Source organism: Heterodontus francisci, chromosome 4, assembly GCF_036365525.1.
Source record: "Heterodontus francisci isolate sHetFra1 chromosome 4, sHetFra1.hap1, whole genome shotgun sequence".
Classification (NCBI taxonomy): Eukaryota; Metazoa; Chordata; class Chondrichthyes; order Heterodontiformes; family Heterodontidae; genus Heterodontus; species Heterodontus francisci.
In genome coordinates, this window is record NC_090374.1 from 18741774 (window position 1) to 18754251 (window position 12478).

Below are 12478 nucleotides of genomic sequence, written 5' to 3' on the forward strand. Positions count from 1 at the left end.
AAACTGCTCACACCCCCAACTGACTTGAAAACAATATTCATACCCCCAAAACAGAAAGTCAGCCGCCTGACCTCCATAAACTTTGACATATGGCTTCTCTGTAAACATCTTCCCCAGGTCACCAAGGTTGCTGTTGTTTGCTGAGCCCAAAGCACATGATTTCCAGCAAAGGTTGTTTTCAAACAATATCTGTGTCCTTTCAGTGAACACGGTCAACAAGAAAGCAAAGTCCAGCATTTGAAACCTTCAGCCTTCCAATGAATCCATCTCCACAATTTAAATGAGTCCTCAAAAAAACCAACAAAAAACAGAAGCACTTTCATAACAGTATGATCACTGTCCCTTAAATGTTGTCCTACTGGCACTTGATCCACCTGTCCCACCTCATTCTCTAGATCCAGATCCAGCAATATCTCCATCTTCATTTTCATTTGAATCATACTGATGTAGAAAATTCTCCTGCGCACACTTACTAAATAAACTCTTCCCCTATCTGCCCCTTTCCCTATTACTATCCCAATGTGTATTAGGATAATTAAAGTCCCCCATTACAGAGAGTTACAATAACTATGGAGTAGTTATAATTTCCTTGCAAATCTTCTCCTCTATCTTTCCCACTAGTTGGTGGCCTATAGAATACACCCAGTAGTGCAATGGGTATCTCTCTTATTTCTTAGCTCTGACCAAATAGATTCTGTCCTTTACCCCTCTAGAACATCCCCTCTCTCCAGCATTGTGATATTATCTTTATTCAATATTGCTGCCCCTCCTTCTTTCTTTCTTTCTTTCCCTATCTTTCCTGATCACCTTGTATCCAGGAATATTTAGTGTACATTAATGTCCTGTCCTTTTTTGGGGTCAGGTCTCCGTTATTGTCACAACATAAGGCCTACGCCTGCAGCTCACCAACCTTATTTACCACACTCCATGTCTTCATATATAAGCAGTGTGAACCTAATTTAGACCGTATTGCATTCCATTTTACTGTGACCCTACCTAATACCTTACTATTTCTTAGTTTAGTGCTATCTGTCTTTCCCAACTCTTTGTGCACCTTATCGTTTCTCTCTCATTTTACCTCCTAGTTCCCACATTCCTGCCAAATTATTTTAAACCCTCACCAATAGCACTAGTAAACTGCCCTGCGAGGAAATTGGTCCTGGCTCTGCTCCAGTGCAACCTGTCTGGCCTGTACAAGTCCCATCTCCCCTAGACCTGGTCCCAATGTCCCAGGAATCTAAAGGCCTCCCTCTTGCACCATATCTCCAGCTACGCATTCATCTTCTCTATCCTTCTATTTCTATACTAAGTAGTGTATGGCACAGGGAGTAATGTGGAGATGACTACCTTTTGAGGTCCTGCTTGCGAGTTTCTTTCTTGGCTCCCAAAAATCTGCCTGCAGGACCTCGTACCTCTGTCATTACTACTGGTATGGGCAATGACTGCTGACCTCCTTAGAGTGCCGTGCAGCTGCTCAGCGACATCCTTGACCCTGGCGCCAGGCAGGCAACATACCATCCTGGATTCACATCTGTCTGCAGAAATGCCTGTGTGTTCTCTTAACTATAGAATCCCCTATCACTATTGCTTTCCCAATTTTTCTCCTGCCCCCTGTACAGTTGAGCCAGCTGTGGTGCTGTGGCTGAACTCTCCAGAGGAACATCACTCTCACCAGTATTCAGAGCAGTATACTAATTGGAGAGTTAGATGCACTCTGGACTCCTGCACTACCTGCCTGGTCTTCCTTGACTGTCTGGCGGTCACCCATTCCGTCTCTGCCTGCATATCCTTAAGTGTGGGGTGACCACATCCGGAAATGTGCTATCCACGCAACTGTCAGCCTCGTCGATGCTCTACAGTGATGCAAGCTGCTGCTTAAGCTCTGAAACTGGGAGCTCGAGCTCCTCCAGCTGACAGTACTTTCTGCACCTGCAGTTGTCCAGGACATGAGAAGAGTCCTGAAGTTCCCACGTATTACCGCATGTCCACGGGACTGAGGAGCCCTGCCTTGCCTCTATTTATTAGACTAATCAAACTTAATAGAAATAAACAAGAGACTCATGAAAGACTTTTATATAAAAGAAAACTCAGCAATGTGCTAATGATACTTTTAGTTTTTTTTTAAACCTTGCTCTCTGACGTTCACTCCATTATGCTGCACTATCCCCATCTCTTTCAGCTACATGCTGCTCACCTTGGGCCTCTCCAATCAACAATCACCTACTTGCTGCCCTGTGTCATCACTCCTTGATTTTGATTTTCTGTTGATTTGTTCTCCCAGTGTTATGTCTGACTCCCGCTGACTTCTTGCTGCTGCTTTTAATTGTGGGTCTCCAGCACTCATTTCATTCTGGCTCGCGCTCTGACTCCCGTTGTCCACGTGCCACCGCTTTTATCTGTGGGTCTCTGCATAGTATTCCCTCGAGCTCTCTCTCTGGCTCCCACTGACTCCCTGTTTTTATCCATGGGTCTCTGGCACTGTTTTCCCACAGGCACTCTCTAGCTTTGGCCTTTCAGCCCCTCGAGCCTGGTCAGTTAGGTCATGGCTGATCTGCATCTTAAATGGAGCAGGAAACATTTCCAACAAGCTAAAAGTCTAACTATGCTATATGGTTTATCCATTTTGCACAAGTATTGTAGAACAAGTTTGAATATAGTCACTCGTGTATTGCTGAAAAAATAACATACTGTCGAAGGTTTTCTCCTTGCACTCCTCAGGATAGACACAAGAATGCCAAATTTCAAAGGAAGCAGCAATTTATACTGCATGAGAAAAGGATGCTGATTGGTTAGCAAGTCGACTGGTCGAGATGTTGCCATGGAGTATGCACCAGGGAACTATTGTCCCCCACGCTTTGTTTAATTCAAAAAAAAAGGGCACAACGTTTGGACATGTTCCTTTTGCCTGCAGAGACAGGTCCCTGCGTATGAGTATATATAGCTTCTAGCAAGTGTGGTGAGCTACGTGGCGAATCCGACTAATGATCTTAAATTGGTTGTTAGCTACACTCGGGTTTGTTCAGGAAGTGCTGTCCAACCATGAAAGCAGTGCCAACCAATTATCATAATTTCATGTTCACTTACCCACATTAATTGAGCATGGTTTCTACCACATGATTTTACTTGACAGGGAAGGAAAAAAGTAGTGATTTCTTCTTTTGTGCTGCAGGCTTTATGGTCCCTGTGGAAGAAGACCGACCCACTCCACTTATTCTGGGAGTAATGCTTACCCTGCGCTATCTGATGCCTTCACTGCGGCAACAAGTGAAGGACACTAGTCTGCGAGGCAGCTTTGGTGTGACCCGAAAGGAGGCTGAAATCTCCCCTTCCTTGGAGCAGCTCATACAGGTATTGCATTCAGATCGAACAAAATGGAAATTCACTGAAGTAAATGCAAGCTTGCTTTATCCACTTAGGTAATGAGAGTGCAGACTTGATGTCTCAAATTTAATTCTGCTATTGGTGTAAAATGCACTGATCCATTTCACCTGAATTAAATAAAGCTGCTGTTGATACCTCGTGATTTAACCCCCTCAATGCCATTAATAATATGCGTATTACATATATTTTTGTATCTATTAAATATGTACACTAGGAGTAGGAAGGAGAGGATAGATCTTAACTTGAGATTTACCTGACTTTTTGAAAGAGCTACCACTTAGTCTCATGGCCCTGTAAATATTTCCTTTTCATATAAAATATTACAGCCATTGAATCAGGCCATTCTCCCCAATAAGTCTATGCCAGTGTTTATACCCTACACGAGCTGCTTCTCAACTTGCTGTTTCTGCACTGTTAACTCGTGTCCCCCAAGGATCTATCCTTGGCCCTCTTCAACTTCCCACCAACATGCTGCCCCGGGTGACATCATCCGAAAGTATGGCGTTAGTTTTCCGTGTATGCTGATGACACCCAACTCTACTTCATTATCACCTCTCTCGATTCCTCCACTGGTGCTAAATTATTAGACTACTTATCTGACATCCAGCACTGGATGGGCAGAATTTTCTTCCAATTATCTATTGGGAAGCTTGAAGCCATTGACTGCGTACCCTGCTCCCAACTCCGTTCCCTAGCTACCAACTCCATCCCTCTCCCTGGCAACAATCTGATACTAAATCAGTCTGTTCACAACCTTGGTGTCATATTGGACCTCAGTGTGCTTCAGACCGCATATTCGCACCATCACTAAGACCGCCTATTTCTACCTCCTGTAACATCGTCCTATTTTGCCCCGTCTTGGCTTATCTGCTGCTGAAACCCTTATTCATGCCTTTGTTACCTCTAGACTTGACTATTCCAATGCACTCCTGGCTGGTCTCCCACATTCTACCCACCATAAACTTGAGGTCATCCAAAACTCTTCTGCCTGTGCCTTAACTTGCAGCAAAACCTGTTCACTCATCACCCCTTTGCTTGCTGACCAGATTGGCTCCTGGTCAAGCAAAGTCTTGATTTTAGCATTCTCATCCTAGTTTTCAAATCTCTCCATGGCCTCGCCCCTCCCTATCTCTGTAACCTCTTCCAGCCGCACAGCCCTTCGAGATAGCTGCGCTCCTCTAATTCTGGCCTCTTGAGCATCCCCGATTTTAATTGCTCAACCATTGGTGGCTGTGCCTTTAGTTGCCTAAGCTTTGGAATTCCCTCCCTACACCCCTCTCTGCCTCTCAACTTCACTCTCCTCCATTAAGATACTCCTTACAAGGTACCTCTTTGACCAAGCTTTCAGTCATCTGACATAATATCTCCTTATGTGGCTCTGTCAGATTTTGTGTTTTAATGCTCCTGTGAAGTGAATTGGGACATTTTATTATGTTAAAGGTTGTTGCTTCTTCACACCCTATCATCATATCCTTCTATTTCTTTCTGCCTCATGCACTTATCTAGCTTTTCAAGTATATAATCCTGCTTCCTTTTAAAAGTTGTTATTGAATCTGCTTCCACTACCCTTTCAGGAGTGCATTCCAGATCATCATAACTCGCTATGTAAATGAAATTCTCCTCATTTCCCCCTTATAAACTGTAAAGTTTTTTTGAACTCCCCTTAGTTCAAACATTTTTTTTTACATTGTCAGAGGCAATTAAAATTATCCTGTAGTTTGAACTAAGCAATTTTAATAAAATGCACCAAAATACTGCAGGAACTCTAAAAATTAGAACATCAGATCAACTATTAAAATGTATGTGACCAAAACTTGTCCACTGTGCAAGTTATGCTACGCAAAAGTTCAGTCAGTTTGAAAAAATGGTGATTTTCTTCCTGCCAACAGCAGATTGATTTACAAAATTGTCCCTTCTGCTTAGTCTGATGTCCAATTTAGTTATCAGCCTCTTCCTCGGCAATTGCACAGAATTAGATACATTGGTAGGGGCAGGTTCCTTTGTCTCTGTCACGGGCCAGTTTAGTGCATTGGGAGAACTCTTGCCAATCATCCAGAAAGTCCTGGGGTAGAGCCTCATTTCAGGATGCAAGTGTGTAATCTAGGTTGTCGTTTTGCTTAATACTGAAGGGATGCTATGCTGCTGGAGCTGTCGTCTTTTGGATGAGACCCTGTTTCTGGTGAACCTAAGAAGTACCATTGAAAGAAGAGGGGTCTTTCCCAATATCCTGTCCAGCATTCAACTTTAAACATTGCTGAGCTTGCATTTATACATCAGCGTTCATAACTGCAGGACATTCCAAAGCATTTTATAGCAAATTGAATAATGTTTAAAGTGTAGTCACAGTTGTAATGTGTGCAACACAGCAGCCTATTTGTGCACAGCAAGGTCCCACAAACAACAGTGAGGTAACTGACCAGATAACTGAAATAACGATGTTAGCTGAGGGATAAATATTGGCCAAGACACCAGGGAGAACTCCCCTGCTCCCTTCGAATAGCAGCCTTGGGTTATCTTGCACCTACCTGAGCGGGAAGACATGGTCTCAGTTTAACATCTCATCAGAGAGACAGCACCTTCAACAGTGCAGAGCACAAGTTCCCCTCCAAGCCACACACCATTCTGGCTTGGAACTATATCGCTGTTCATTCACTGTCACTGGGTCAAAATCCTGGAACTCCCTTCTTAACAACACTGTTGGTGTACCTACACCCTAGGGACTGCAGCGGTTCAAGAAGGCAGCTCACCACGACTTTCTCAAGGGTAATTAAGGATGGACAATAAATGCTGTCCGAGACAGTGACGCCCACATCCCATGAACGAATAAACAAAAAATACAAGAAATTGGAGCAGGAGTAGACCATATGGCCCATCGAGCCTGCTCCGCCATTCAATACGATCATGGCTGATCTTAGGCTTCAACTCCACTTTCCTGCCTGCTTGCCAGATCCCTTGATTCCCTGAGAGACCAAAAATCTATCGACCCAGCTTTAAATGTATTCAATTATGGAGCATATACAATGCTCTGGGGTAGAGAATTCCAAAGATCCACAACCCTTTGAGTGAATTAATTTCTCCTCATCTCAGTTCCAAATGATGAGCCTCTTATCCTATGCCCGTGTTTTAGATTCTCCGACCAGCGGAAATAATCTCTGTGTCTACCCTATCCAGCCTGTTCAGAATCGTGTACGTTTCAATGAGATTGCCCCTCATTCTTCTAAACTCCAGAGAGTATCGGCCCAATTTACTCAGCCTCTCATCATAGGACAACCCCCTCATCCCACGGACCAATTTAGTGAACCTTTGCTGTATCACCTGCAGTGCAGGTATATCCTTTCTTAAATGTGGAGACCAGTACTCCAGATGTGGTCTCACCAAAACCCGATACAATTGGAGCAAGACTCCTTTATTCCTGTATTCCAATCCACTTGCAATAAAGGCCAACATGCCTTTGCCTTCCTAATTGCTTACTGTTGACTATTGTTAACTTTCTGCATTCCTTGTATAAGCACACCCAAGTCTCTTTGAACATCGACACTTTCAAGTTTCATACCTTTTTAAAAAAAAAATTCTGCTTTTCTATTCGTACGAACAAAGTGAATAACTTCGCACTTTCCACATTTTACTGCATCTGCCAATTTGTTGCCCACTTACTTAACTTGTCTATATCTCTTTGCAGTCTGTGTCCTTCCAATAGCTTGCCTTTTCACCTACTGTTGTATCATCAGCAATTTAGATACATTACACTCTGTCTAGTTGTTGGTAGCACAGAACTTCAGTATTGCTGAAAATAGACACATTTTGTTGAAGCTTTTTGTCTTGCACTCATTAGGACAATTTGCAAGAATACCAATGAAAGGGAAGCAACAAATTTATACTGTATGAGAAGAGAGTGCTGATTGGTTGGCAAGTGGACTCTGATTGGTAGAGGCATTGCCATGGAGGGCAATCCCTTAACCAGAGTCAAGCTACCTGCTTTAAATTTCAAACAACGCTTGGCAGTTAACTGTCAGTCAACATAAACTGGTGCATTCTCCATGGCAACACCTCTACTAATCAGAGTTCACTTGCCAACCAATCAGCACTCTCTTACACAGTATAAATTTGTTGCTTCCTTTACATTGGTATTGTTGGGAATTGTCCTGATGAGTGCAACACAAAAAGCTTTGACAAAATGTCTCTATTTTCGGCAATACTCATACTCTCATCTCTTTATCTAAGTCATGAATATAGATTGTGAATAACACTTTTTTATATTTGAATTTGCATTCAATCAAGTTTTTCTTTAACAAAAGAAATGCAAAAACCAGCTTGCAGAAAAGAAAGAACTTTCAAATGGTGATAATGAGGTGAAAATTGCGGAGACCTGCAGTGTTAGCCTATCTTTTTATCTTTCATTTGGCTGATTGGCTTATTCTCAGTCTGTAGCACTGTCTTTACTTGTCATATTTTGAAAGAAATGTTTTCTTTTAAGGTTGCATTGTCCTTGCCAGCAGAGTGATCAGTTATTCAGCACTATGGAACTCTTATTTTCTTTGGTACAGGCGTACGAATTGACACTACACTACACCCAGCATAGGGACCACAATGTGGTGACAGCAGCCTTAGAGATGCTACAGCAGCTGTTCCGTACCCCTCCTCCCGAGCTGCTCCGGGCCTTGACGACTGCCGGCAGTATTACCAGAGTTAGCATTGCCCGTGATGACACCTCAAACCGGGTTCGCAGCGGCAGCATTGTGGAACTGATAGGTAAGTCGCCCGAGTAGTGTTTTTTTTGTGTGTGTGTGTGTGTAGTTTGTTGAACTGCATTGTCATATGATATGCGGCTAAACCCAGTGTGTTTCTCTGAAGCAATAGCTGATCAGGCAGGTGGATGCAGTTAAGATACAATTCAGTCATGATCTAATTCAATGGTGGAGCAGGTTTGAGGGGCTGAATGGCCTTCTGTTCCTATTTTCCTGGAGTGAATGACAACGGAAATATTTTACATTGTAATGGATACATTAATTGCCACTTGCTAATAAATTTAAAGTGATCATTGGAGCCAAATACAATGTGAAGTCATTAGCAGGTGCCTGCTAGAATTTAGAATGGTCATTGTCCTTCACCTTGAGAGATATTTGCTGAATAACTTGTATTAAATGTACCATGTCTCCATGGGATTGACATCAAATATCGTAGAAATAGCACTGTTCAATGCTGGTGAATAGACTTCTCCCCATATCTCATAATGATCCTGGGCCAGATTATATAGAGAGCTCCTAAAGTACAACAATATAGTGTATACTTTTATGGTTGAATACTGAGTCCAGTTGTCATTACTTTCTGTGTAAATGCTGTTGATGCATCAATTGATTAATGGTAAGCCAGAACAAAGAAAATTACAGCACAGGAACAGGCCCTTCGGCCCTCCAAGCATGCGCCGATCCAGATCCTCTATCCAAACATGTCGCCTATTTTCTAAGGGTCTGTATCTCTTTGCTTCCTGCTCATTCATGTATCTGTCTAGATACATCTTAAAAGACGCTATCGTGCCCGCGTCTACCACCTCCGCTGGCAACGTGTTCCAGGCACCCACCACCCTCTGCGTAAAGAACTTCCCACGCATATCCCCCCCCTAAACTTTTCCCCTCTCACTTTGAACTCATGACCCCTAGTAATTGAATCCCCCACTCTGGGGAAAAAGCTTCTTGCTATCCACCCTGTCTATACCTCTCATGATTTTGTACACCTCAATCAGGTCCCCCCTCAATCTCCGTCTTTCTAATGAAAATAATCCTAATCTACTCGACCTCTCTTCATAGCTAGCGCCCTCCATACCAGGCAACATCCTGGTGAACCTCTCTGCACCCTCTCCAAAGCATCTACATCCTTTTGGTAATGTGGCGACCAGAACTGCACGCAGTATTCCAAATGTGGCCGAACCAAAGTCCTATACAACTGTAACATGACCTGCCAACCCTTGTACTCAATACCCCGTCCGATGAAGGAAAGCATGCCGTATGCCTTCTTGACCACTCTATTTACCTGCGTTGCCACCTTCAGGGAACAATGGACCTGAACACCCAAATCTCTCTGGACATCAATTTTCCCCAGGACTTTTCCATTTACTGTATAGTTCACTCTTGAATTGGATCTTCCAAAATGCATCACCTCGCATTTGCCCTGATTGAACTCCATCTGCCATTTCTCTGCCCAACTCTCCAATCTATCTATATTCTGCTGTATTCTCTGACAGTCCCATTCACTATCTGCTACTCCACCAATCTTAGTGTCGTCTGCAAACTTGCTAATCAGACCACCTATACTTTCCTCCAAATCATTTATGTATATCACAAACAACAGTGGTCCCAGCACGGATCCCTGTGGAACACCACTGGTTACACGTCTCCATTTTGAGAAACTCCCTTCCACTGCTACTCTCTGTCTCCTGTTGCCCAGCCAGTTCTTTATCCATCTAGCTAGTACACCCTGGACCCCATGCGACTTCACTTTCTCCATCAGCCTACCATGGGGAACCTTATCAAACACCTTACTGAAGTCCATGTATATGACATCTACAGCCCTTCCCTCATCAATCAACTTTGTCACTTCCTCAAAGAATTCTATTAAGTTGGTAAGCCATGACCTTCCCTGCACAAAACCATGTTGCCTATCACTGATAAGCCCATTTTCTTCCAGATGGGAATAGATCCTATCCCTCAGTATCTTCTCCAGCAGCTTCCCTACCACTGACGTCGGGCTCACCGGTCTATAATTACCTGGATTATCCATGCTACCCTTCTAAACAAGGGGACAACATTAGCAATTCTCCAGTCCTCCGGGACCTCACCCGTGTTTAAGGATGCTGCAAAGATATCTGTTAAGGCCCCAACTATTTCCCCTCTCCCTTCCCACAGAAACCTGGGATAGATCCCATCCGGACCTGGGGACTTGTCCACCTTAATGCCTTTTAGAATACCCAACACTTCCTCCCTCCTTATGCCGACTTGACCGAGAGTAATCAAACATCTGTTCCTAACCTCAACATCCGTCATGTCCCTCTCCTCGGTGAGTACCGATGCAAAGTACTCGTTTAGAATCTCGCTCATTTTCTCTGACTCCACGCATAACTTTCCTCCTTTGTCCTTGAGTGGGCCAATCCTTTCTCTAGTTACCCTCTTGCTCCTTATATATGAATAAAAGGCTTTGGGATTTTCCTTAACCCTGTTTGCTAAAGATATTTCATGACCCCTTTTAGCCCTCTTGATTCCTTGCTTCAGATTGGTCCTACATTCTTGATATTCTTTCAAAACTTTGTCTTTCTTCAGCCTCCTGGACCTTATGTATGCTTCCTTTTTCGTCTTAGCTAGTCTCACAATTTCACCTGTCATCCAGCTGCTATCATTCAGTTCACATGTCAGTTAAAGTCTTTTAGGTTTACTTAACAGGGCTGTGTTCTCGCACCCACACTTTTTGGGATTTTCTTCTCTCTGCTGCTTTCACATGCGTTCAAGTCCTCTGAAGAAGGAATTTTCCTCCACACAAGATCAGGGGGCAGGTTGCTCAACCTTGCCCGTCTAAGAGCGAAGTCCAAAGTACGGAAAGTCCTAATCAGGGAACTCCTCTTTGCTGACGATGCTGCTTTAACATCTCACACTGAAGAGTGCCTGCAGAGTCTCATCGACAGGTTTGCGGATGCCTGCAATGAATTTGGCCTAACCATCAGCCTCAAGAAAACGAACATCATGGGGCAGGACGTCCGAAATGCCCCATCTGTCAATATCGGCGATCACACTCTGGAAGTGGTTCAAGAGTTCACCTACCTAGGCTCAACTATCACCAGTAACCTGTCTCCTCTAGATGCAGAAATCAACAAGCGCATGGGAAAGGCTTCCACTGCTATGTCCAGACTGACCAAGAGAGTGTGGGAAAATGGCGCACTGACACAGAACACAAAAGTCCGAGCGTATCAAGCCTGTGTCCTCAGTACCTTGCTGTATGGCAGCGAGGCCTGGACAACGTATGTCAGCCAAGAGCGACGTCTTAATTCGTTCCATCTTCGCTGCCTCCGGAGAATACTTGGCATCAGGTGGCAGGACCGTATCTCCAACACAGAAGTCCTTGAGGCGGCCAACTTCCCCAGCTTATACACACTAGTGAGTCAGCGGCGCTTGAGATGGCTTGGCCATGTGAGCCGCATGGCAGATGGCAGGATCCCCAAAGACACATTGTACAGCGAGCTCGCCACTGGTATTAGACCCACTGGCCGTCCATGTCTCCGCTTTAAAGACGTCTGCAAACGCGACATGAAATCCTGTGACATTGATCACAAGTCGTGGGAGTCAGTTTCCAGCGTTCGCCAGAGCTGGCGGGCAGCCATAAAGGCGGGACTAAAGTGTGGCGAGTCGAAGAGACTTAGCAGTTGGCAGGAAAAAAGACAGAGGCGCAAGGGGAGAGCCAACTGTGTAACAGCCCCGACAAACACATTTTTCTGCAGCACCTGTGGAAGAACCTGTCACTCTAGAATTGGCCTTTATAGCCACTCCAGGCGCTGCTCCACACACCACTGACCACCTCCAGGCACTTACCCATTGTCTCTCGAGGTAAGGAGGCCAAAGAAGAAGAAAGAGAAGTACACTCTGGGTGTTCCCAATGCTTGAGTGCTCATTAAGATTCTCCGTAGCCTTTAAGCCCTTATCTCTTCCAGTCTTCATTACAAAAGTGACTTACTATGTCTGCAATCCCCAGATGTCTTAATCTGGAGCCTCTCCAATTTCATTCACGCACGCCTCCACTAGGTTCTATGTCTGAAGTGTTAAGTTCGGTTAAAACACACCTACAGTTATTCCAGCTTAATATCTATATAGTACCAACTCTCTTATTAATGTGCTACAGCACAAAAGGAGGCCATTCAGCCCATCATGCCTGTGCTGGCTCTTCAGAAGAGCTTTCTAATTAATCTCTGTGCTCTTCCTCTACATCTCTAATTTTTTCCCTTCCAGTGTTTCTGTGATTCTGTTTTTGAATGTTATTGAATCTGCTTCCACTCTTTCAGGCAGTGCATTCCAGATTATAACAATGCGGTGTGATTTTTAGAAGAAATTTCCTCATGTTG

At 44.1% G+C, this 12478-nt stretch overlaps 1 protein-coding gene across 5 annotated transcripts in view; it reads left to right on the forward strand.

The window, feature by feature from the left end:
* The window catches only part of htt (huntingtin), a 260486-nt gene that overhangs the window by 42040 nt on the left and 205968 nt on the right, over positions 1–12478 (forward strand). For all 5 annotated transcript variants that reach the window (XM_068029245.1, XM_068029247.1, XM_068029246.1 and 2 more), the window contains exons 8-9: positions 3170–3348; positions 7926–8130. In XM_068029245.1, coding sequence (XP_067885346.1) covers positions 3170–3348; positions 7926–8130 — 384 coding nt within the window. The remainder of the gene's footprint in view (positions 1–3169; positions 3349–7925; positions 8131–12478) is intronic.